The sequence below is a fragment of the Nyctereutes procyonoides genome, unplaced genomic scaffold (genome assembly GCF_905146905.1).
Source record: "Nyctereutes procyonoides isolate TBG_1078 unplaced genomic scaffold, NYPRO_anot_genome, whole genome shotgun sequence".
NCBI classification, from domain to species: Eukaryota; Metazoa; Chordata; class Mammalia; order Carnivora; family Canidae; genus Nyctereutes; species Nyctereutes procyonoides.
Window position 1 is genome coordinate 67,854,597 of NW_026575052.1, and position 25,970 is coordinate 67,880,566.

The 25,970-nt window shown below is 42.7% G+C and overlaps 2 protein-coding genes across 16 annotated transcripts in view; one reads left to right on the forward strand and one right to left on the reverse strand.

Moving 5' to 3' along the window:
* Nucleotides 1–3,672, forward strand: part of ABI1 (abl interactor 1) — a 131,206-nt gene extending 127,534 nt beyond the window's left edge. For all 9 annotated transcript variants that reach the window (XM_055331349.1, XM_055331352.1, XM_055331353.1 and 6 more), the window contains one exon: nt 1,711–3,672. In XM_055331349.1, coding sequence (XP_055187324.1) covers nt 1,711–1,886 — 176 coding nt within the window. In that variant the 3' untranslated portion in view covers nt 1,887–3,672. The remainder of the gene's footprint in view (nt 1–1,710) is intronic.
* A 106-nt stretch (nt 3,673–3,778) lies between these two features.
* Nucleotides 3,779–25,970, reverse strand: part of PDSS1 (decaprenyl diphosphate synthase subunit 1) — a 47,876-nt gene continuing 25,684 nt past the window's right edge. For 2 of the 7 annotated variants that reach the window (XM_055331357.1, XM_055331355.1), the window contains exons 5-12: nt 24,265–24,406; nt 21,529–21,640; nt 21,321–21,430; nt 12,890–12,970; nt 12,671–12,784; nt 12,090–12,194; nt 7,001–7,081; nt 3,779–4,111 (exon numbers count right to left, since the gene is read on the reverse strand). In XM_055331357.1, the coding sequence (XP_055187332.1) occupies nt 3,971–4,111; nt 7,001–7,081; nt 12,090–12,194; nt 12,671–12,784; nt 12,890–12,970; nt 21,321–21,430; nt 21,529–21,640; nt 24,265–24,406 (886 nt within the window). In that variant the 3' untranslated portion in view covers nt 3,779–3,970. Of the gene's footprint in view, nt 4,112–7,000; nt 8,243–12,089; nt 12,195–12,670; nt 12,785–12,889; nt 12,971–21,316; nt 21,431–21,528; nt 21,641–24,264; nt 24,407–25,970 lie in introns of those variants that run through there. The other 5 variants (XM_055331356.1, XR_008665244.1, XR_008665245.1 and 2 more) reach the window with 5 other exon arrangements.

Here is a 25,970-nt window from a genome sequence, read left to right on the forward strand (position 1 = left end):
GTTGAGTTTACTTTATTAAGTAACTATATTAGTTATATTAACTATAACTTATATTAACTATATTAGTTTTGTAAAGGGGAAGTTATATTAACTGTAACTTATATTAACTATATTAGTTTTGTAAGGGGTAAGAGAATGTTGGCTATTTTAATTTAGCAAATGGTGCTATGGATCAGTACTTCAGGTCTCGTCCTTATTTATAATTCACTAATTCAAAATAATTAGGAGAAGTTGTCTTTCTCAGGGGAAAAGCGAGTGCCAGAATATCTTTAATGTCCTAAGAACTGTTTTAAGAAAAACGAGGTAATCAATGGAAATCTCTGTCACATACCATCTCACATATATTAGAAAATTACATATAACTTGAGAACTATCAAGCTACAAAGGCAGAATGAAGGAACAATTAAATTCATAAACCATTTGGAAAACTAGTAATTTTTTGATGACTGTCCTTTCCACAGCAGTGTTTACAAAGAAAATGAATAGGGGGCATCTGGGTGGCTCAGTTGGTTAAGTGTCTGCCTTTGGCTCAGGTTATGATCCCAGGGCCCATCAGGCTCCTTGCTCAGCAGAGAGTGTGCTTTTCCTCCTCCCTCCATCTGCCACTCCCCCTGCTTGTGCTCTCTATCAAATGAATAAATCTTAAAAAAAAAAAAAAAAAAAAAAAGCAAGTGAACATTTTGAACTCCAAATAATTGAATACCACAGAACTACAAACAGTTCTCTAAGTCTTAATTAATGGGTCTTTCCTCACCTATTTCCCCCTTAAAAAACTCTGACCTTTATGTAAATACTCTTAAAAAAAATCTAGGGATGGCCCCATAAATTACATGCTTATTTTCTGTGAATGAGTAGGATGAGATTGACCTTCCAGGATATATGTAGTTTCAAATTAGTGTGGGTTGTTACCTGATTGGCTCTGTAGCTTTGCCCAGTACATATTTTGGAAAATGGTGTTTTGCAGTGGTTGGCACTTTGTTGATATTTGAACAAATGAAACATCTAATAAATATGAAAACTCCAGGATCTTTCCTGGATAGATCGGTTGAGACTATTGACTTCTCTCTAGTCAAACTGTCAGTGTGATGCTACAGTCAAGGCAGTGATTTAGGCACCTGGTTGGCCACTGACTTGCCTGTTTTTACTGATGTAAGAATTAACAGGATTTGTACAAATACTTTGTTTTGCTATACTATAGATTTAATTGGTACTACATTTTACAATTTGAATGGATAAAGATGTGGTTTATGTGTACAATGGAATATTACTCAGCCATTAGAAATGACAAATACCCACCATTTGCTTCAACGTGGATGGAACTGGAGGGTATTATGCTGAGTGAAGTAACTCAATCGGAGAAGGACAAACAGTGTATGTTCTCATTCATTTGGGAAATATAAATAATAGTGAAAGGGAATAGAAGGGAAGGGAGAAGAAATGGGTAGGAAATATCAGAAAGGGAGACAGAACATGAAGACTCCTAACTGGGAAACGAACTAGGGGTGGTGGAAGGGGAGGAGAGTGGGGGTGGGGGTGAATGGGTGACAGGCACTGAGGGGGCACTTGACGGGATGAGCACTGGGTGTTATTCTGTATGTTGGCAAATTGAACACCAATTAAAAATAAATGTATTAAAAAAATAAAAAAAAATTCAGTTAAATGTTGGAAATAGTGCACTTAAACATGGTATTTCAACTGTCTTTTCCATAGTTGTGGCAATATATGATTATACGAAAGACAAGGATGATGAGCTTTCCTTCATGGAGGGTGCAATCATTTACGTAATAAAGAAGAATGATGACGGCTGGTATGAAGGAGTCTGCAATCGAGTGACTGGTCTGTTCCCTGGGAACTATGTTGAATCAATCATGCACTATACTGATTAAAGGTTTTGCTTTTAAAGTAGGTTCTTATTACTCAGTCATACTGTGGGACTATTATGGTTAACAGACTTGTCTTAAAATGTTTTAAAATGTGCCCATATTTTCAGGACATGCTGTTTTATTGGTATAATTGAATGTCTACCTGTAAGCATAAATCTTAGAGGCAGTTTGTGTATTGCTAAATGGCAATTTATACAAGAGGCTGTCTGTAACTGATTATGCTTATATGCTTACTTACACAGTTAACTCTATGACCAGCCTGAGTATTCTGGGGGTGTGGGATATGATATTTAACAAATCATGATTCAGATTGTACCATTACGTTTCAGTGCAGCATGGTTACTAACGCTATGTCAGACTAATACTAAAATCAGAAAATTTCAATCCTGGTGCTGGTCATACTTTTTGTTTAGACTTTCTCATTCTTGAAATATATTATTTGTTTAAAGCATGCATACAAATTTATGTATTGAAATATACTTAAATCCAAGATGCTTCCAATTTGTGTAATATTTACTTGGAGTACTCGTACTTAGGTCTCTTGAAATGAATTGAGTCTCTAAGGTCTCCATGTGAAACAAAACAAAGGGTTATCTGTAATGTAATTTGTACTTAAGTTTTTTAATGAGTGAATTTGCATTATAAATTTTTTTCATTCATAAATACATAAGTGAACCAAAGGTTTTTGTCCTTTCCTTCACTGGTTTGCTTTTAAAATAAATGAATAAATGAATAAATAATTAAATAAATAATAAAAGATACTGATTTATTGCAGAATTATGGTTCTATTTTCTCAATATATTAACTTGGAAAAAAATTTTAGCCTTATCTCACCCTGTCCCAATGGCAGTGACTGATTTTTGCAGATTTAAAATCTGAGATGGGTATTTACAAGTCAATCTACTGAACTCCTTTTCTAAAGTAACTTTTGCAAAGCTAAGAAAATGTGTTCAAGTGTGTGCACATTCTGTAAGTAAAATTCTTAGGGACTGCTGTATCAGTCCTTTGGTTTTCCAGTGGATTGTTGTATACTGGGCTCAATGAAAGGAAATTATAAGTATCTTTTACATGTTGTTTTTGTAGAACTGGGTGCAACTGACTTTTGAATAGGCACTGTTTAAATCCATTACCTGTCACTGGCAACATAAAAAGGTTTTAAAAAGATAATTCAAAAAAAGGTGGATCATGTATTAATCAGTGAACAGGGATATACCTGGCCAACAGATTGAAATGCAACACATGCACTTTGTGTGTCTCCTCTTAATTTAAGGGAAGGTTGGAGGGATGTTTTTTTTTCTCATCTTGTGTGTAATTCTCTATTGCCTAGGATATTAAAGTAGAGCACTCAAGTGTGGGTTTCTGTGTATTGAGGATCTGTTTGGATTTTAAATTACAATTATTATGTACTGGGTGTTACAGACTTATAACAGCATAGTAAATGGTTAAAACTAGTGCAAAACATTTATTTCTGAAAATTAAAGGCCATTATTACTACCAAATCAATGTGACTGTTGTATATGCATTTTGCCTTGTTAATTTTAAACATGATTTCAGTATCACTAGTGATCAGCTAGCTACCTTTTTCATTTTTTCAAGTGGAATGTTCTCTTAATTTTGTATATAACCTGTTGTCTAAATTTTATGTACAGTCTTTTATAATAAACCATTCTCCTATATGAAATTTTGGATACTGTTAAAATCTAATGTGGATTGAAATGTAGACTTCACAGTCTTTGTGACCTTTACTCCTAGGGTGAAACATGATAAACCATTTGAATTTTAACATTGATTATTTATTTGTGTAATGGCTTTACATGTGGATCTTAACAGTGTAAACAATACCACATATAACCATCAAGATACCTCGATGAGAATTTACAGGACTAGAGTGACAAATTCGGGTGGTTTAATTACATTTAAAAAGTTTTCTGAAAAACTTTGCCAATAAAAAAAAAATTGCCCATCAATAAGGTTGAAATGGTTTTTTGAAATGATTTTTGGTTATTGCACATGAAGCAAAGTGTATTTCACAAAATTCTTTAGGCACAGTCTGGTAAAATAGCTGCCAGAAATAACAGAAAGAGTTGTCATTTATCTCTTGTGAGTACAATTTCTGAAAGCTGTATGAGGGCATCTCTTTCAGCGGATGGTCGAAGTTTACTGATTTCTCTGATTGCTTCATGGCAGTACCGCTGCGCGAGGTAGGTTGTTTGCTGCACACCATCACTCTGGGGAGTACAACAAAAGAGGAGAGACGCATCACTCACTGGGATCAGCTCTTAAATTCTTGCTATAGTAGAGAGTTAAGATGTACTTTTGTTGAGATCCAGGTTAATAAAGAGTCAAACTATGTTTCAGGTGCTCTCAGCAACTCATCATTCCAGCTTCCTCTTCCTACTATGTTGAGGCACTTTTCTCAGAGTGAAGCACATATTTATTCTATCAGCATGCAAAGCAACTAACTCATTAATATCAAATAGCCATCTACTTTCCCTTTTAAGTATGGAGTTTTTTAAAAGTTGTACATATATGCAATATGTATAAATTTTTAAGTGAAATCTATAGTTAGAAAAGAACATATACATAATAAAAGCGCACGTAGGATGGAAATCAACAGTTCTGTTCTTCTAAAGACTACAGCCTTATCTGCTGGTTTTAATGTCTTAATTAGCAACTTTATTACCTTTCTGCTAAGAAAGGTGAGGATGCAGCCCATCCACCCTACGCCTTCTGGTTTGTTAATTCTACTGCCACCTTCTGTTAAGTTCATGTAGCACCAATTTCTCACTTTATCTCAAGGATACCAGTGTTCCTATTCTTTATACCTTTACGCTATAGAGATTTGCATTCTCTTCTGGAACCATGTTTTTATGTTGGTTCTAAAAGCTGAACGCTAATAAAACACTGTTTCCATGAAGTAAAAATACATTTGCTGCAGAATCAAGTCCTGTAACTCATTTTATTTCCTCCTTCGTGGTTCCAAGCTCATGAGCCCGCTATCATTCAGAATAGAATATTCCTAGCATCATTCTGAAAGGCCTCTGATTTTCTGTAGTTTACCGATCGACACAAAATAGGATGTATTTTAGTTTGCTCTGCTGTATTGTACAGAAGCCCACTTCTGAATATAACTGCCTCCTTTTCTTCCTCTTTGGGAAAGCAGCTCCTGATCCCTAATCTCTCCACTGCCTTCATCATTCTGTTTGTTGCTTAGGCTCACTGCCTTCCAGCTCTAACAGCTGCCATCCCAGGTAGGTTTTTAGTCCACTGATTTGAGTGCCCACAGCTTTCTCGTTCTTGGTGTTCCCACGTTGTTACTGAAATATATCCAGAGATAACTCACTCAGAAAATGGGTACTGGAAATCAGCTTTACAGTATTTAAGTGTAAGGATGACTTCTGCCTTCATATTTAATGAACGGATATAGAATTCTAGGTTTATTTTATTTTTTTAAAGATTTATTTCTTAATTCATTTATGATCGACAGAGAGGGAGAGAGAGGCAGACACAGGAGGAGGGGGAAGCAGGCTTCATGCTGGGAGCCCAACGCGGGACTTGATCCCGGGACTCCAGGACCGCGCCCCGGGGCAAAGGCAGGCGCTAAACCGCTGAGCCACCCAGGGATCCCCGAATTCTAGGTTTAAATGTCTCCTCGTCATTTGGAAGGCCTTGCCTGCTGCCCCCTGGCATCCAGGGTTCTTGCTATATCCCAAGCCAGTTTTGAGCTCTTCTCCAGACCACTCTTTCCTGTTTTTGGATTCTCTTCCTGAAATACCTGTTGTCTCATGTCGTCGTACTGATCCTCTCAAAGCTTTTCTCATTTTCTTTCCTTGCTGTTTACTTTTTCGAAGATTTGCTCATTTCATGTTAGAATCCTCCTTTGGAGCTAGTTTTTTACAATCATTTAGGTTTTCTTAGAGCTCGTTCTGTGTTTTTCAAAACATATTCTATTCTTGTTCTATGGATACAGTATTTTCCCCGCCCCCTCCCATTTACATTTTTCCCTGAGTATTTCCCTTTACCTTGGTCTCAATCAGCAAGCTCTAATCAACTATTTAGTAATCCTAGCTGTCCATTCATATTTAATGAAGGAATAAGGGATTAGGAAGGCACTCTGGGTGAAGGGAGCTAGAATTTAGAGGTCTTTGGAGAATTTAAGAGAACATTGTGCCTTTCTAAATGCATTTCTGCCTAGGGTTGCTGCAACTTCACTGTTTTGCTAAGATCAACAGTTAATTTTGCCTCTTTTCAGTCTGACTTCTCACTTCAGCCTTCAGTAATACTATTATTTCTGACACCAGAACCTCTCCCAGGTACATCGACCTCAACTACAGCCCCTTGTACGGAGTTGTTAATACTGCTGAATTACCCTCCAAAGAGGTGGTGGCAAATCGTGATGCTTAAAGTACAGAGAGTTAAGAGAAATATATCTTTTGGAGGGGGTCTTGCTTTTTGGAAATCTGAAAGGTAACTATACCTGGTATTCTTTTAAGTACTGCACTAACCATAGATCCCAGACCACTCGTGAGCTTATTAAAACTGTTCACCCTATCTCATTCTCAAAAGATAGTTATTGAAAGGGAAAACGTAAAAAGATGTGGCTTCTACAGAAAAGTTCTAAGGATATGTGGCAATACATCTGAAGTAAGCTTACAGCCCTTGAAGTTTAAAGAGTCTGCCGCTGTTGGTTCTTAAGTGACCACTGATGGCAGTTCTGGGAGGGACTAGGGAGGACCAATGCTGAGATGATGATAATCATGGTGGTGGCAAAGGTGAGCGCCTGCCCCGGGTGGGGCGCATCTGTGTGGCTGGGAGCAGCATGCTGCCCGTGGATTTGGGGAAGACTGATTTCTGACTAGTGGGGCTCTGCACATACTGCACATTAGACTCACTTGGGTAGCTTTTAATCCTAATGTCCACGCCTTACCCAAGGCCAATTAAATTGCAGTCTTTAGAAAGAATTCTAGAAGAAAAAGGAATTATACAAGTTTCTCCTTCTCGGTTTTTGTCAAAGATTGACCACACTTGGTTTTGCATCTAAAACTTGTTAACATTATTTGATTCAAGAACTCTGCCACATTGTTCTTGCTCCTGCCTTCTTTGTAAGATAATCTTACCTGCAATACATATTGTCGAGCTCTGTCCACATCTCCAGGCAAACTGAACCGTCTCATTATCATAGCGTTCATTTCTGGGAACTAACCATAAAGAAAGAAATCTATTTATTGCTCTTGTGAGAATCAAATGTTCTAACACTAAGTTTGCAACAACAGGAGAAAAATCCAAAAAGGATTAAATGTTTAGATGGTGGGGGGTGGGCAGTAAATTGTAGCAATTAAAGAAGCAGAGCTAAGAGACCTCCTTTTTCCATGCCCAGGGACTGAGCTGCTGCTCAGGAGAGGTAACTATTGGTCCTCGTTCTTTCTGGTGTTCTATTCTATCCTCGGTCCAACACTGAGTAAAAAGAGCAAAGGAACAAAGTACGTCCCTAAAATCTCCTTAGTGGCTTCTCTTGTAGTTCTCAAACTTTAGATTGCACCAGATCACCAGAGGCCTATTGGGCCACTCCCTCCAAGTTTCGTGATGAGTAGGTTGGGCCTGAGCATGCATTTCTAACAGGTTCTGATGATACGGACTCTGTTGACCCTGCTGACAGTTTGAGAAGCAGTGGCCTAGGAGCAGGCTGGGAATTCTAGGCATTCTACTTGTAGTGCTAAACTGGGTGACACCTGAAAGCTACTGAGGTATCCAGGCAGAGGGTGTTCTGAGCAGAGCTCTACCTCAGCAGCTTGTCAAGCGGATCAGAGCAGGGGTACTCAATGCTGACTGCACACTGGAGTCGCTTGGGAAGTTCATGGTGGCCTGGATCTGCTCCCAAAGATTCTGCTTCTATTATTAGCTGGGGCAGAGGGTGGAGTGGGAGGTGTGGGGTGGTCCGGCTTGTGCATAAGGATTTTAGAAGCACTCCAGGGGTTTTTAATGTGCAGCCAAGCTTGAGAACCACTGAATTAGGAGACAGAGGTAGACAGGCCAGTCACATTACTGTAGTTAATTCTGTATTCCGCAATACTAAGCAACAATTCAGAGAATTGTCACCGTGAACAAAATCAGGAAGTCAGGACACCAGATCCCTTCATTTTCTACATGGGAACTCCAGTCATGGTGCCTCCACAGTTGAGTGAGCTCCATAACCTGAGGTCCTAGCCTCCCCATCAGCTCTAACAGCTTCTGGTTCCATGAAATAAGAGGTAGGATATGTTTGGTTTTGGACACATCAGCGCTTACAGCAGTTGCCAGTTTTTCCCTGGCAGGGAGTCTGAAGTTGTTGTCCTGTAACCACCACCACGGTATTAGTAATCCTAGAAGAAAAAATAGGGCACACATAGAAAAACCTCAACCGGATGGTGACAGATGAAGAATTAAGAGAATGTTCCTTGCAGAGCAAAGGATGTGTCAGAACACAGTTCTAAACTTGTCGAGGCTGTTCACATGCTTATAAAGTGTAAAGGCCAGCAAATGGTTAGTTCGTAAATGAACACCAGTGATTTGTTTTAGTTACTGACCTTTTAAGAATAGAATAATTTATGTTTTACAGGGAACATATCAGGAAGCTCAAATCAATCCATTTTAGTGGTAAAAAGCCAAATCAGGTCGGCATCTGTCTTAATAGCACGTTCCAAAACTGGCTTTCAGGAGGGCCATACCCTTCGGGCTGACAGGATACTATCCTGGGCATCTGGTAAAGTTACCTTGTTTATGGTGCATGAGCTTTTTCTGCAGGACCAACAAGGGTGGTAAAATGTGCTGTGTGGTTTCTCTCCTTTTAGTATAAAATGCTTCGAGAAAGCAAAGCTTGAAGAAAATATTTGCATTGAGTGTGAGTACATCCTTCCTTTAAATACTAGTGTGTGCAATTTTCATATGCAAATGACCACGCTCTTCCCCCAGGCATTCCCCTGTCCCCTCATTGCCTAAGCCAAGAAGTGAGAGGCGTTAACAGGAACAATTGCCTGTTTGCGGACTTAGTGAGAAATAAGGAAATTTGTTTGTCCAGGCTGTTTTAATTTGAGATAAGGAAACCTTTTAGGAGTAGGATGAACTAGGGGCACCTAGGTGCTGAGTGACTCTTGGTTTCAGCTCAGGCCAGGATAGTCAGCCACGTTGGGCTCCAAACTCAGTGAAGAGTTTGCGTAAAGATTCTCTCCCCTCTCCCCGCACCCCTGCTCTCTCTTTCTCACTCTCTCTAAAATAAGTAAATCTGCAGGGGAAAAAAAAAAAAAAGAGAAGGACGAATCCTATTCTAACTGTGAAATGTATCCATAAACTAAACTACAAAGACGATTCAATAAATGTAGCAAGCTTACTCAAACAAAACCTGGGTAACTCTAGGGGACCAGCCAGTCACAACAGAAGCCTGTACAGCTGGTGCAGGGGCTGGGGCTGGTGGCGGCAGCTGGCTGACATTTAAGTCTGGTGACTTCTATCAAATAAGAGAAGCAGAAGAAAGGAAAAGATCTTTTAAAGGATATCTGTGAACTAACACAATCTCATGGAAGAAAAAAAAAAAAAGAACCTAAAAATCACTTCCATTTTGTTTTTCAAGTTCTCAAAATCCAACTTACATACTCTTTTTTAAAGACTTAACATGACATTTCTGTTCTTACAGAAAATATGTATATACGCATTGATGGAAGGACACTGTCATTAATGGGGCCTCTCCAGAAATCCCAAAACTTCTCTTAAATCCCCTGTACTGTTATCCAGAAACCTCTTTAGAAAAATATCAAAAATAGTGAATTCCAAGGAGAGGGAGTTTCATTAAGTTGTTGGGATCAGGAAATTCCTATTTCAAGACAACCTAGTGTTAAAAAGGAAAAATGTTTTCCCAAAGTTACTTCTGGTCGAGACTCAGCGTTCACAAGTGGAAAAATTCAAAGACTAATTTAAGTAACTGGCAAATAAAAGTCACCCACCTATGGAAAAAGATTACAAACATCTTAGGAGGACTCTGCTAAGTGGGCCAGTTAATGACAGATCATGAAGGCTGACAGAGGCTCTTCTCGAGTGTCACCAGGGCCAGAGCGCACGAGTTACCTGCTCTGCCGGAAGCCCCACCAGGCATTAGACAAGCTTTCATCAGCGTCAGCACTGGCAATTATATTACATTGTGGAGTGAAAGAAATAGTGGTCTTAGAGGAGCTGGTGTTCAGTAATCTGCTGTGCCATCTACCAGACGGTTAATTTGGCCAGGTCTGCATGTCATCCTCTTACGTGTAGAATGGGCATAATGCCTACCACAAAGAGGAGTTGTGAGGTGAAAGAGAACGTATGAAAGAATACTTTGCAAACCATGAAAACAATGCATTTTCATTAAATGGAGATACTGCACAGTCTCATGTCATTTTGGAACCTGTTTTACCCCAAACCACTTCTGGCGATGTCAATCTTTTCACATTTCTGGCCAAGAATCCCTTTCTTGACAGTGTAGTCCACGGTAGAGCCTAAACTTGATGTTTTCCTTGAAAACAACTTAAGCTGTTTTTCGTAACTCTTGCCTGCACACCTGTGCGGGACACAGCAGCCAGTCTACTTAGGAAGCAGGTTCAGCCCAGGGTCACTGCCTGCTCGGCACCCCTCTGTTCCCTTTTCTAAGGCTGCCGTGCGCCTTGTTCACTCCTTTTCCTGCCACCTTCCAGGCAGATGGGAACAGTGTTGTCTGGGAAGGGTGGGTGGGTGCCTGGTGATGCTGCATTCCCAAGGAGACCTGTAGCACTGTGGTTTGGGACGCCGTAAGCTTCTGTGTGTGCCTTTTCCTTGCCCTTTGCCTTTCCAAACCAGCATTTTTAATCTCTGATGTATCAGTACTCACTAGTTAACACATAGGCAGGATCCCCTCCCCCCCACCGCCTTTGCCCCACTACATCTGAAGGGAGAATTATTTATTACTCCTTTGTGTGGAGGAAAGCAAATCCGTTTCTTCTGAAATATGTTCCTAGTGAAACAATCAGAAGAGGCATCCATTCTCAGTCCGTCACCTTGCAGTTTAGGGGGACTCAACTGTTAGTGTCATAGGGCTCACAACAGTTATTTAACTGCTAAGATTTCTAAAAGTCCGACACCAGAGCTTTTTGGTAGGGTGCAAGTTTCTTTTGGAAAAGGCCTGCTCCCTACTCATCTTGATAACTCAGGGCCTCACTGCAGAAATCTTTCCTGAGCTGGCCCAGTCCCCGTGTCCTCCGCTCCTCCTGTTCTTTACTCACATTGGCTAATCAGGGCCTCAGGAGTAGAGTAATGTTTGTAGTCCGAGAGATGGAAGGCAGTGATCTTTCTAGGCTCCGGCATGCCTTTACGTTTGCTTGGCTCATGAATCCTTTTTTGTGGGTTAATGGGAAAAAAAAAAAATATTCCTTGCTCGTGCTTTCATGTATTCAGGGGGATTTTATAAATTTTTGTCAGAGCTTAGCACATGTTTTAGTATTCTCCTTGAGGTGTGGGCTGGCAAGTTAGTCTCCACAGGAGAGAGGACCATTTGTAGCACACCTTTGACTTCTCACCTCAGCCTCAAAGTTCTGCGAGGACAGAACCTGGCAGTGAGGACAGATATTTCCACAAATATCTGGATATCTGGAGCCCTTGTTCCTCAGCTGACGGCTGTCCTCTAGTGTGTTGTGTCGTCCTGGCCCAGGCCCCCCAAGCCACCGGCCTCCTCCGAGGAGAATTATCCTGGTGACGGCTCTGCTGGGCAGTGGATAAAAGGTGATCTTGCCTTTCTTGGATCAGAAACTGATCAAAGCAAGATCACTGGCTTCAGTAATGTCAAAATGGAATCACTGAATTCTACGGAAGACATGGTTGGTTTAGCTCTGCAAATTTTGAGAAAGAACAGAGGCAAAACTCTTGGAGAGGCTAAAAGTTACTAAAGTTTTAGACCAAAGAGCTAATTTTTAATTTAATGGCATGGTGATGAACATCTTATCACTTTGCTAATACAGGATTAAATATACTACAAAGATGAAAATTTATTAAAAAGATGTCCAAATGCCAGCCAATGTCCCACTTACTTCAAGCCACATTTGGCCCAGCCCCGAGCAATGTGGCCAGGCTCCAGAGCAGGCTCTGGAAATGTCTGCCTCACAGTCCCTGCAACATGTGAAGGTCCTAAACTCTTATCCGTATTAAGGAGAATATGAAGGCAGCTTTACTTACTTCCTTAATGGGCAGCCCCTCAATCTGGAGAAAGGAGAAACTATGTGGCTCTAGTAGTGCATTCCACTGACTTCTTGACATTTTTGAGGCAGTGGCCAAGGCTCTCTGAGAGTAGCAAACAGTCCCATTAAACTTCTAAAACTGCAGAATTTCTCAGAATTTCTCATGCTTGGAGGCCCTTCCTGTGCCTTTTTAAGGGGATCTGAGGCATACCCCAAGTCCAGTTCTATAATCAAGATGCGGAAACCATTCACCTTGTCAGTCCCTAAAACATGGAAATAATAGTAATGCTACCTTGGATGCACGCTGGCTTTTGTCAAGTACCTCCAGGAATGTTATCTCAGTTAATCCTCACAACAGCCCTGGGATGACGGTGGTCATCTCCTCAGTGTCACAGATGAGGACACAGATAAAGCTTTAGAGTAAACTAGTCCCAGTATCTCTGGCACAGAGCCAAGGTCACATCTAGATCTAAGGTCTCTATGTAAAATGCTTCCCCACACCTTCCTTATCTGAACCTTCCCATCAGCCGTGCCTGGAAGATTCAAAGCGCTGTGTCAAAGAGAGTTTAGAAAACACACCTGTTGGCAAGCAAATAAGACTGGGCCCGTGGCTAAGCCAAGCTTCAGATCCGCGGACGTTGGTTTGCCCATCTGGTCAGAACATGAGGTGAAGTCCAACACATCATCTATCAGCTAGCAAACAGAAAAAAGCTATGTCAAAAGCACTGCCATACCGGTGTCACCGAGGCCCTTCCCACTGTGCCAACAGGTCACGTTCTTAAAAGGCAGCGGACCAACCTGAAAGGCTATGCCCACATTTTTTCCGTATTGATAGGCAATCTCATGCACCACCGGGTCCGGGCATCCTAGGACAGAGACCTGAAGCCGAGAGAGAAATCTGGAATGAGTCGCTGGCAACAAGCAAGCAGCCAAGCCTTGCACACAGTCCGTTAAGAGGTGATGAGGCTGTATTATGCAGTCAGGAGATCCTGCCCTCAGAAGGACACCAGACATGCACAGAATACCTGTGTTTTTAATGAAAGGGCTTCAGCTTCAATCTCAGATCGTGCTCTTAAATTCTCGGGAAGCTACTTTCCACCCCTCTACTCCCAGGATTAGCCATCTTTCTCGCTGTTTCTAGCACTCAGCAAATCTGGCCTAAATGTTGTTTTTATTTTTCTATTGATTTAACTCTTATTTTAGGAATAGATCTCCTAATCTGCTCTCATCACACATGATGTTGCCATATGTAGATTTCCTCATTTGTATTTCCTTTCTTTTAATAATTTTTGGTGATTTCCCTTATTTCCTGACATGTCTGTAACAGCCTTAAGCCTCACACTTTCGACAGATACTGTTTTCTCATTATCAAAGGGTCTTCCCTGGTCCTACTGTTTCTAGATTTCTCCAGCAAGAAGCAATTAAGTACATAAAAGCTCCCCCCTCCCTTTTTCAGGGGAGGAGAAATAGGATTTCGAAGTCTTTTTAAAACTCAAGAAAACCAAAAAACAAACAAACAAAAACTCAAGAAAACCTAGCTGGCGCTGGCCACTTGAGTGCATTTCCCATTGCTCTAATAAGCATGCTAAGCAGGCAGGCCTGGTCACATTTCTAGGAAACAAAGACTGGGTAGAAACCAGACAAGGGGGAACAGGAGGGGCATCAAGTCCCCTGGAGAGGGAACGTCTACACCGAGTGCATGAGAAAACCAGGTGGCACCAGGGTCCTTTCCGGAGTGGGTCCCTGATGGTGAAAGACCTTCAGTCCCCATCCCCCACCCCACTGGCCGGGGCTCAACCTCCTTGCGCTGGGGCCGGGCTCTGCAGTCAGGCTTCTCCGAGGCGCGGTGACCCCCCTCATCTCGATGTATTGCTTGACATTTTTGTGCTTCGGTTTCCTCTTCTGTAACGTGCGGGAGGAAGCACTCAGCTCCTAGCGTTGCCATAGGAATGCATGTGATGCTGCTTTTAAACCTCAGCACAGTGCCTGGCATCTGATAACTCTAGGGCTTTGTGGGTGTTAATAATCCAACCCCCACTCATCCCCTGGATGCGGAAACAGGAGCGGGGCAGTGTCCGTGCACCGCGGCTACCGAAAGGCCGATCACACAACTTGCTCAGCCCTGACGATGTTTCTGATGACGTCAGGTAGCCTGTGATTGTCATCTTTGGCGGCTCGTGCTCAGATGACAACATGCGTGTTGTCAAGGGTCACTTCCTCACGTGTATAATAAGCTCATAACCGCTACAGGGACAGACTCCCCTTTCCAACCAAACTGAAGAATCCACGAGGCCACGTGGGACACAATTCAGAAAGCGACAAGAGTCGAGATACCCCTCAAGCTGGCCGAAAGAGCAGAGGAGCCTAGGCAGCCTGGGACGTGCCGCGCCCAGAACAAGATGCCCTTTCTCGGCAGAAATGACTCACAGAGCACCCCCGTTCACGCTGTGAACACAAAACTGCACAGAAGTGCCAGCTTTCTTCCCGAAAAGTAAGAGATACAGAAACGAAACGAAACAGAATCTCCGTTCCGTTTCTAAACTCACCGGATTGAAATTTAGGGAGTGCCTAGGAGAGTACATGACATTATCTCAGTTAAACCTCACAGCGTTTCATAGGCACTTCCCTTGTGGTTCGCGGTTGGCAGGAGTGAACACCCCTGAGCACCAGCACGTGCCGGGGCCATCGCCATCCTGAGATTTCCCGCAGGTTCACTCGCTTCCGAACCGGCCCGGAGGCACACAGGGCGGCGCCCGGTGCTGCGGGGCTGGGAGACGGTGGAATCAGAACTGGAACCCAAGAGGTCCGACTCCGGAGACGGTTCTGTCGCTCACTTTATACTAGGCTGCTTCCAAGGGGCGCACAATGGAAGCCCAGAGAGGGCGAACCGCGAGCCCGGGAAGCGCGAGGCTGCGCCGCCTGCGATGAGCGCCGCCCGCGGGACGGGCTGTTCTCAGCGGGGTCCCCCCCCCCCCCCCCGCCCGGGAAGGGGCTGCCTGGCTCCGCCCTTCCAGCCGGGAGGGTCCCAGGCCGTGCAACACCAAAGCACAAAGGAGGCGCGTGGACTCAGCGAGAGCGCTTCTGCTCTCAGCGTTCCAGGAATGACAAAGGCAAGAAAGTGGAGCTCGGCTACGCCTTGTGTGGGAAGCAGAGCCACGCCGGTCCGGTCCCGCCGCGCACGGGTGCACGGGCGCACGGGCGCCTCTACTGGGGGAGGTCACGCTCTTGCAAGGCTCAGAGCCCTGTCCCAGAAGGCCCGGGCCGCACGCGCCTCGCCGCTGTCTCCCGAGTGTGTGCTTCCACCGCACAAGGCAGACAGGGATCGGCCTGTGTCTTACTTACTGAGAAATAGTGGAGATTCTCGGAGCTTCATTCTTACACGACAGATACCAAACAGGTTGTTGCCAAAACCCAACCAAAAATACTAGAGAACACAGGCAACGTAAAATCACAAAGAGCTCATATTCTTAATATATAAAGAGCTCTTTAAAATTGTAGGGGGGGAAGTAAAATTGCAGGGGGGGGGGAGGACCAAACCCGCGAGAAGCGGGGGGTGGGGGTGGGGGTGGGGCAGAAGACGCGGAGAGACAAGTCTCAAACATTCAGGGGCTACACATGGCGTGTAAGCACCTGAGGAGATGCTCAGGTCCGGAACCCCGGGGCCATCCCACCGCCCATCCGTCGGCGCTGCAGAGGCGGGTGAGGACAGCTGCAGGCGGGCATCGAAACCGCGCACAATTACCCTGAAAGACACCCGGGGGCCCGCTAACAAAGCGGAAGCCCCCAGCGTGGCTCGCCCGGCCCGGGAAGGCGCCAGCAGCCCAAACGCCCGCGTACAGGCGCACTCCCGGCGCGATGCGGCGCTTTGGCAGCCGAGGACCATTACAGAGCAGCGTGGGACGTTTCCCTCCCGAGTCCTTAACCGAAGACGGCAAGGTGCAAAGGTCAGACAAGGCGCACACCGGGCACAGGACACGGCTTTTCCTTGTAAGAAAGGAGGGGGAAGGGCAGCCCGGGAGGCGCAGCGGTTTAGCGCCGTCTGCGGCCCGGGGCGTGATCCTGGAGACCCTGGATCGAGTCCCGCGTCGGGCTCCCTGCATGGAGCCTGCTTCTCCCTCCGCCTGTGTCTCTGCCTCTCTCTGTGTGTCTCTCATGAATAAATAAATAAAATCTTAAAAAAAAAAAAAGAAAAAGAAAAAGAAAAAGAAAGAAGGGGAGGTCACAGGCCCGTGTGTCCATTCATCTGTGTAAACAGGTGGAAGCAGAAGCTAAGAGACCAGGTATTCGCAGGACGGGTGGAAGGATGTGGAGGGGGTGCGCGGAGGGACCCGCCGAGGGGCGGCGGGCAGTCACCTGTCTGTACAGTCCGGACTCAGAGTTATGTTAACGTTTCATACACTCGAAACAACAACAGCCTCCAACCGAAAACACAAAACCCCTAAGGATGGGAGGGAACTCCTAAAACGGAGTTAAAAGGAATTTAACCTATATTTCAAATAATGACATATAGCCACAGTGAAAAGGGGCGAAGGGTAACTTTTGAACACAGATTTTTTATTATATTATCCTCAGTCTAAAGATAAAAAGAACAATAAATAATGAAGGTTTTTTGTTGTTTTGATTGTTTTATTCTGTTTTGTTTTACAGAGATAGGAGGTACCGATTTTTAAGCCCCTATCGTATATGTCTAAGGGATTAAGAAGATACATATTTTGTGGAGAATGGGGAGCTAAGCTTCTTATTCTTGGGGATCAGAGGTGCTGACACCACCCCCACCTCCTCTGCAGTTGAAAATCTATGCATAACTTTTGACTCCCCCCAAAACTTAACAGCCTACTGTTGACCAAAAGTCTCAGTTATGAACACATCTGATTAACACATATTTTGGAGGTTATATGTATTATATCCTATTCTTACAATAAAGCTAGAGAAAAAATGTTATTAGAAAAATCACAAAGAAGAGAAAGGACTGTCACACTGCCTTACTGTATTTACTAAAAAAAAATTTTTAAAGACAACCCACATTGAAGGACCTGTATAGTTCAAACCCTTGTTGTCCAAAGGTCAACTGTCTGTCGGGAAAGAAGGAATGCTAGAAGAAATCAGGAATCCTGTGGTGACCTCATGGTTTTGAATACACACAGATGGGATATAAAAAGACCAAGATATACGCATATCCACCTACATATATTAAAATTTCCTGGCTTTCTCCAGTGGGCCAGTCCAATTATACCTAAGACAAGATCTTGGTTTCTAAATACCATTCACCAAAAAGAAAAGAGCTCCTTGGAGAAATAATGAGTCTCAGTGATGGGAAGGACAAGATGAGCCTAGAACATCTGCTAGAAATTCAGGATGTGCTAAAAGAACAAAGAGGGTAGATTAACAGGACACAGGAGCCAGTTTCAAGGGCCTTTCCTATTGGCCAAACTTGGGATAATTTGGCACTTAAATAAGTAACAATGAAGGGTTATAATCCACAGAATGAGAATCCAAGAGTCTATATAGATAAGATCTTCCTTAAAACAGAATGCCCACTCTATTGTGGAAGCGTAATACGAAAGGAATGATGGAATCCACAAAACTGTCATTCAGAAGAACCATCAAAGCAATAAATGACTTAGGAAAGAATCATTAATAGATACAAAAACCAGAGTTGGATAAGAAGCAGATTTACATAATCTCAAAATACCTCCCTAAGTAGGGAAAAAACAGTAACTTTAAAGTGAAGAAACCTGGTAGCCACCACCCCAATCAAGCTGAACATCACCAGTAATAGGAGTAATAGGACAAAGGGACATCACGTGCCCCCCCCCCCCCCCCCCGACAGTACGACCAGAGAAGGTGGCGTCCCTTCTGCTTGCTGTCTTCCCCCACTCTGTGACCTGGAGCTAACTGTGCAAAGTGGCAGACAAATCCCAACTTGAGAGGCTCAACGACGCAACCAGCCTGCACCTTTCAAAATTCCAAGGTAACGTAAGAATAAAGACCGGCCAGGGAACTGCTCCCCATTGAGACTAAAATGTCACGACAGTTAATGCAATACGAGAACCCTGATCAGTTCCTGAACCAGAAACATTTCCCCCCTTTGTTACGATATTATGACAGTTGGCAAAATAGGAATAAAGTCAATCTGCAGATTAGAGAAGAGTACTGTACCCAAGTCCGTGTTCTGCAAATACGAGCCACAAAACAAGATCCTGTAGTAGCACATTGTGGCTTTGAAAATCAAGTACCAGGAAGAGAGATCCCATTGATTCCAGGCCCTATGCAGCACTGGAGAGAGCAGAAATAAAAAAAAAAAAAAAAAAAAGAAAAAGAAAGAAAAAAGAAAAGAAAGAAAAGAAAAAAGAAAAGAAAGAAAAGAAAAAAGAAAAGAAAAAGAAATGAATGCAGGATTACCATACCCAGTTCTGGGTTTGAATCCCAGCTCAGCCACTGTTTGCCTGAGTAACACTGGATGGGCCACTGGACCTCTCAGATCTCATTCCCATCAGATTTTCTGGGGAACAAATCATAGACTTCATTGGTAAGCTCTGATGTATTCTGTATGACTATGTACACAAATATGTAACCACTCATTTAAATACATTACTTCTATGTTCCTATCAATCACTGTCATAATCCTAGATAGCCCTCTCTTAGATTTTATACTATTTCTACTAAAAATGCAAGGAGTGGTTAAGGATGGAGGGGAATGGTCTTTATTTTTTATTTTATCTTTTTTTAAGATTTTATTTATTTATTTCACAAAGAGAAAGAGAGAGAGCAAGCAAGCTCACACGCTGGAAAGTGTCCGGCCAAGCAAGAAGGAGAAGCAGGCTTCCTGCAGAGCAGGAAGCCCAATGCTGGATTCCAGCCCAGGACCCTGGGATCATGACCTGAGCTGAAGGCAGATGCTTAACCAACTGAGCCACCCAGGCGCCCAGGAAATGGTGTCTTCAGCAGAATAAATTGCAAGCTGCTAGATTTCCTTAATTCCCATACCATCTTAGATTGTGATTAGTTATTCCGTAATAATTCTAATGTTTAAATTCTCTGTACTCCCTCTTTTTGGCACTTTTAGCTTGCTTTGCATGAACTTTTAGAGCCCACAGGTCTTTGCATTTTGAATACCAGGTATATAAAAATAGCCACTTTGAATATGTAACACCTCTGGAATATTTCTACCCGTAGGCACTTAAATATAGAATCTTTTATTTAAAGTGCTCACACAATGATTTTGCTTTATTATTCTAACAGTTCTGGAGTTTAGGAATAAGTCGCATAGAAAGTGGGTAGTTGTGGGATGATGCCAGCATGCCTCCTAGTGGATAACATCAAGCATTTCATTTTTAGAAAGGGCTGAGCCATGGTACTCTGCACATCTACTGTTGCCTTGCTAGCCTGGGAAGAACGAGGTGCAGTTTATACATGAGTATGTGTGCTATCATGCCTCTGGCTTCCCAAACAGAGAGGATAGGGACCATGATCACTGCTTTCCTTGGTGCCTCAGGTCCATCTCCTTGGCCCTTCATAGCGTTTGATCACTGAGGGTATTAGTACCTGGTTCTGTGGGACACTGTGTGAATGACAATCTCAGAACGTCTAGTTCCAACAGCCCCACTGCCCACCAACGCTTCCTCCTGCAGGCTCCAGCTCATGAGATCATCTGTGAACTTCACCTAGCGCTCTAGTGTGCCTTATGAGATTGGCGGTCTATCTTCATGGAGACTTTGACCATCAAACGTATGATGTAACAGCTTTATGGCACCTCTTTTCAAATCAGTCATTCTCTAATTCAGCATTCTAACGTCTATTATATTTTCAACCATCTATTTTAAAAACTACACTTGCAATTCCTTGGAAATAAAATATCAGCCCTTTCAATAAAGACAAAAATGGCTGAAATTGTGGCCAGCATGTTCTATGTAACTCACATTTCTTAGAGTTTCAATTAGTCTTTTCAGGAAGAAAATGTCTTAATTCTTTTATGACTCGCAATTATCCACTTCTTGAACTTTTCAAAAGCGAGACACTATTGGCAAGGGACCTTTTTCACTGGAGAGGCTGAGGAAAAGCTCCTCAACTGCAGTAATATTAATAGGGCGTGATGGCAGCAATGTGCACCTGCCCCTTGGAACGCTCCCTCTGTTGCTGCTTTGATTGCAAGGGGCCAGTGCTTGCCCAGGATGTGTCTCTGCCACGTTGGTTAGGCTGAGATACGTTAGATGAGCAATTCTATGGAGAGAACTGGCTCTCATTTAGGGGCGAGTCCTGAATCCCACATGTTCTAGTCGACAGATTAAGGAGAATACAGACTTTTAAAAAAAAGAGCGGAAGGAAGGCCAGGGAGAGAAAAAGTTATGGTTTACATTGGATTTATATCCAAAGCAAAACGCCTTGGGGTTTTTTTTTTTTTTTTTTTAAGTAGGCTCCATGCAGGGTTTGAACTCATGACCCTGAGATCAAAGCCTGAGCTAAAACCAAGAGTGAGACAGGCAGCCCGGGTGGCTTAGCAGTTTAGCGCTGCCTTCAGCCCAGGGCGTGATCCGGGAGACCCAGAATCGAGTCCCCCGTCAGGCTCCCTACATGGAGCCTGCTTCTCCCTCTGCCTGTGTCTCTGCTTCTCTCTCTGTCTCTCATGAATGAATAACTAACTAACTAACTAACTAAATAAATAAATAAATAAATAAATAAAATTTAAAAAAAAAAAGTGTGAGACACTTAACTGAGCCACCCTGCTGCCCTGAAAAATGGCTTGTTTATATTTCATGGAAAAAGACTCATAACACAGGACAAAGAACAGTAATGCAACCTAAGAGGTGTTTTCTCCTGGGCAAAGAATATATTTAAGAACACGGCACTTCATAACTTTTTAGGGGTAAAATGTCAGAAATGATATATGGGACAGCAATTGTGAAAGACATCATTTATGAGAAGTTGTTCAAAATGTCACACAGTTTAGAGATGAGATGGGGTGAAGAAGGCTTATTTTGCTTCTGCTCTTGGGAAGAAAGATGAAAAGGAAAGATATCCGCACAGCAACAGAAGACAGCAGAAACAAAACCCACAGCAGAAGTTCTCCGCTGTTTGGGGATATAATTCTTTTCTCAATGACCTCTTGGGATTTGGGTTACTATTTTTAGGTTCTCCAATGAAATGTTCCCCAGGAAAATTAGCTCCCAAAAAAAGAGCCATAAGGCTTTTCTTTTTTTTTTTAACTTGAACAAAGACAGAACGTACATACTGCTTTACAACTGTTGGCTATCAGGCTGGCAGTCTTCTTGAAGGTCTTTTCAAGGTAGTGTGCAAATCTTTCATTCTCATTTTCTTTTGACCCTAGCTGAAGAAATTCACCTGTAAAGAAAGAAAGGGGTCATTTGCAAGACGGCTTGATTTGCCTGGCTAATTATACGGAGATTCCGAATAAGACAAGAAAATCAGAATTAACCTACCACGCACCAAATCTTCAATAACTTGCGTTAAAATAGATATAACAGTGGTATTTCCAATTCGTGCCAGAGCCATGGATGCTGCAGAAAGAATTAAATCGCCAGCAAGAACAGCCTAGAAAAGAGGAACCATTCAGAGAAAAATATCAAGGTAGAAAAATATCAATATCATTGATATCCAAAAATATCAATGTAGCTGGCTCCTCAGAGTGGGGTGGGGGTGAGGCGGTCCATCTTGGCTGTGGTCTTCCCCTAGCTCCTCCTCAGCAAGACTGTGGGTCACAATCAGTAACAGACTGGGGACATCGGTGGAGCTGAGCAAGTATACACCTGGGGCTGCCACCACCCCCGGCCCCACCAGAGTATGGTGGCCGTCAGCTGAAACAGGGCTCCCCACTCAAATTGGGCTATTGTGCCTCTGTGCTTACATCTCTTCTACCTAGAAGAGCAGCCTCGTCTGCAGTTAGCTCGGGTAACACTTCCAGGAAACCCACCCGGATCCCTCCACGTGAAGACACCTGTCTCCTGTGTGAGCGCGGCACCCCTTCAAACTGCTATCTCCCTGCCTGATTCCCTATGGACCAAACTCCTCCAGGGCGCTCAGCACAACACACCCTTGTCTCACTGAAAAGCAAACCGAAGGAATCCTGGCTCCGAGTTCAATGTTCTTTGTGCTACACGATCTTCTTTAGATTGGGAGTCAATGCCCCTACTGCAGTTACAGCTTGTTATAAATTATACATAATTGAATTATACTCTGTAATCAGATATACTCATCTGCATATTTAAAGCTATGCATGAGGGGATCCCTGGGTGGCTCAGTGGTTTAGTGTCTGCTTTCAACCCAGGGCATGATCCTGGAGTCCCAGGATCGAGTCCCACATCAGGCTCCCTGCGTGGAGCCTGCTTCTCTCTCTGCCTCTCTCCCTCCCTCTCTCTTTCTCTCTCTCTCTCTCTGTGTTTCTCATGAATAAATAAAATCTTTAAAAAAATAAAAATAAAATAATAAAGCTATGCCTGAGTTTTGTGTTGTCATTAGTCATAAATCATAAATGCTAGATTTCTGAGAAAACTTAACTCATAGAATTTTCAATACCTTATTTTAAGTTTTTATTGTCTTAGCTCTAGTATCTAAAATAAGTGATGTTCAGTATGTTTACCTATTAATCACTGTACACAGCATGTTATACAAATTATCTCAACATAAACATAAAAACACATTTAGAGTCACTGTCCCCATTATGACATATATATATATATCCACAGATATATCCCTCATCCACCCTGACGTCATTGGCATCCTGACATCATCAGGACTCTGGATCTCTGGGCTTTTAGGTCTCTCCTCTTCTGGCCACTGGGATCCCAGCATAGTGAGGCCACCAGACGGGGCTTTGGGGATTGCCAGGTAAGAGAGGCTGAAGGAAGGAAATGCTGGGCCCCAGGCAACCACTGAGGCTCCTGGAGGAGGCGCTGTGTGGCCAGATTTTCACTGGAAACACAAGTACTTTCCACTAAGAGGCAGAAAAGGGGAGGGAGCCGGCAGGTAGGCCATGCAAGACCGACCAGTCCCAGGCTGCAAGAGGCCCCAACAGTGGTGATCACCGTTGCAGGAGAGAGACTGTGAATTTGTTCTCTTTAAGGCTGTAGGACAGCCTGAAAACATTCGGCTCACTACAGGGACATGTCATCAAGTACCTGTGACCCCTCCAAAATGAAACTGGGTAATGCCCCCACCACTTTTTTTAAAAACCACATTCTGATGTATGGAATTCTGTCAGCAGGATACAAAACCTTTAATTTAAAATTTGAAATAAAAGATTTATAGAGGAGATCACATGACTTGATTACACAGCCAAGTCATGTACACAAAAGCAAAACCAGCCTGTGAAGCTGACAATTAATATGCATTTCTTCTTTTTCATAAGGCCAATTAGGAAACAGGAGTGAAGCTGGTGCTATATATACACACGTGAGGGAAGGTAAGCGGAGGGAAACTTGTTCGCTCTGCTGTGTCTCTGCTTCAAATGGGCAGAGTGGCCAATGGGGGCATGTGTGGGGGGACGCCGCCTCCAAACGCCCTGTCCCTCCTAGTGTTCATTGGTTCAGCTTCTTCCCATCTTCAACCAGTGATTTAAGTATCTTTAGGCAAAACTCCCCTTTTTACATACCCCCCTCAAGAGGTGCTAATAAGTTACTATCGAAATATGCTCTAAAATATACATGTATGAACCAAACTCAATATAGAGCCTCTATTTAAAAATGTTAAATTTTTGCAGTTATGTGTGTATATATAACTTTTTACATGTTTATATTTTAAAAACATGTATGTAGCATACATATATATTTCAATTTTATTCACTTGCCATGACATTCTTGCACATGGCAGTCATTAAAAGGTTAAAGAATTAAATTGAATCTGAGTAATCTAAGCCCAAAAGTAAAATTTATGGTTCCTCATGAAATATGCTTTTTGGATCACAAAAAAAATCCCTTTCTCTATGATCAAAAGGAATTCTAGATAAAACTGTGAATAACCAGAAATATGAAGCTTATTTTTTTATGGTTTTCTCTATTATCAAATATATGTACACAGACAAGACATGAAGACTATTCTGAAAATTGGAAGGCCGCATTTGAGGAGACATATTTTACTTAATGAGACAAATCTGAAAAATAAATGCAATCCAAAGAGCATGTGAATGGGTAAGAAGATGAAAGGGAAACAAAACACCATACCTTCTTTTCACCCCAGATCTTATTAACCGTGTGTTTTCCTCTCCGAGAACTTGCATCGTCAATGACATCGTCGTGTACCAGACTAGCAGTGTGGATCATTTCTGCAATTAAGGCTATGGAGCGCTGGCTTGCTTGCACATCTCTAGTTAACAGAAAGCAATGCTTTTTAAAGAGACGCCGCCTATAACCTTCTCAGCAATCATCTTGTGAAAACTGGACATCCGATCTAGGATAAAGAATTTTATTTCTCTAAGAGAAACTGTATAAACACTTTGGCTTCCCTACAGAGCCATTTCTAATATTTGGAGAACATTCTTTTTTTAAAAAGATTTCTTTCATTCATTCATTCATTCATTCATGAATGAAAGAGAGAGAGAGAGAGAGGCAGAGACACAGGCAGAGGGAGAAGCAGGCTCCATGCAGGGAGCCAGACGTGGGACTCGATCCTGGGTCTCCAGGATCAGGCCCTGGGCTGAAGGCAGCAGTAAACCACTGAGCCACCCAAGCTGCCCCTTTGGAGAACATTCTTAAAATGCCTAAGATACCCGGCCAAAATTCTGTTTTATGGACAGCACATTCAGAAGCAGTATTCATATGATTTACAACCAAAAAAGCTTAAACAGCTCAGAAGGCTGACCATCAGGCTGAAGAATCACCTTTATGCCCTGTAATCATGGTCTTGGGCATCTTGGGCAGTTGGTACAAGTTAATGATTAGGTTACAAGTAGATCTCAGGGGTGCATGAGGGAGGCAGGTTAAGAAGCATTGTGGAAAAGTGTACTTTAGAACCCATGTCACTATGTTTAAAGCTTTTTTTTTATTTATTTATTTGACAGAATGAGAGCAAGCACAAGCAGGAGAGCAGCAGGCAGAGGGAGAAGCAGTCTCCCCACTGGGCAGGAAGCCTGATGTGGGACTTGATCCCAGGGACTTGGGATCATGACCTGAGTTGAAGGCAGATGCTTAACCTACTGAGCCACCCAGGTGCCCCTAAAGCTTTTAATACTGTGTTCAATGAAATATTTTAGGAAGAAGACCTCAAGAACCAAGAGAGAATTTTGGTCAAAACTGCGTTCCAATCCATGTTTAACCTTTGCATTACAAACTGAAACTTCTCTTCCCTGGCTATAAGACAATACATGCGAGAGGCACTCTCAAGAGGATACGTGGGTGTGAGTTTTACAGTTATAAGGGAATGTGCCCTTCCTTTTTAATCATCATTATCACTATCATCACCTATGGGTATTTTTAAAACTTGAATTTGGAGAAATTCAAATTGGGGAAATAACCAAGGGAGTTTTCTGAACTAAAAATACGGGCCCGACTTAAACACGTGCTGACCAAATGTTTAACTCATTCCAATGGCTGACTTTCCAAACATCATTACGCTATCTCTGAGAGAGAAGAGTGAGACGGATGTTCAAAGGGGATTTTTTCTTTAAAAAAAAAAAAAAAATCTAGTCAGAACATCTGCAAAAAGATAGTGCCCATCTTAATTCCTCACATCTAGTAGAAAGCAATGGAAAATGAAGTACAAGTGCATTCTAGATACTGGTATTTAACTACAGACACTAAATCAATCTGGAGAATGTCGTCTGATCTTGCCTTAAATATAACTTTAAAATATGGTGCTTTGCTGGCAACTCTTAGCTAACATTTCAGAATGAAACCTCAGATCCTTCCAACTACTTTTAGCCCAGAATCAC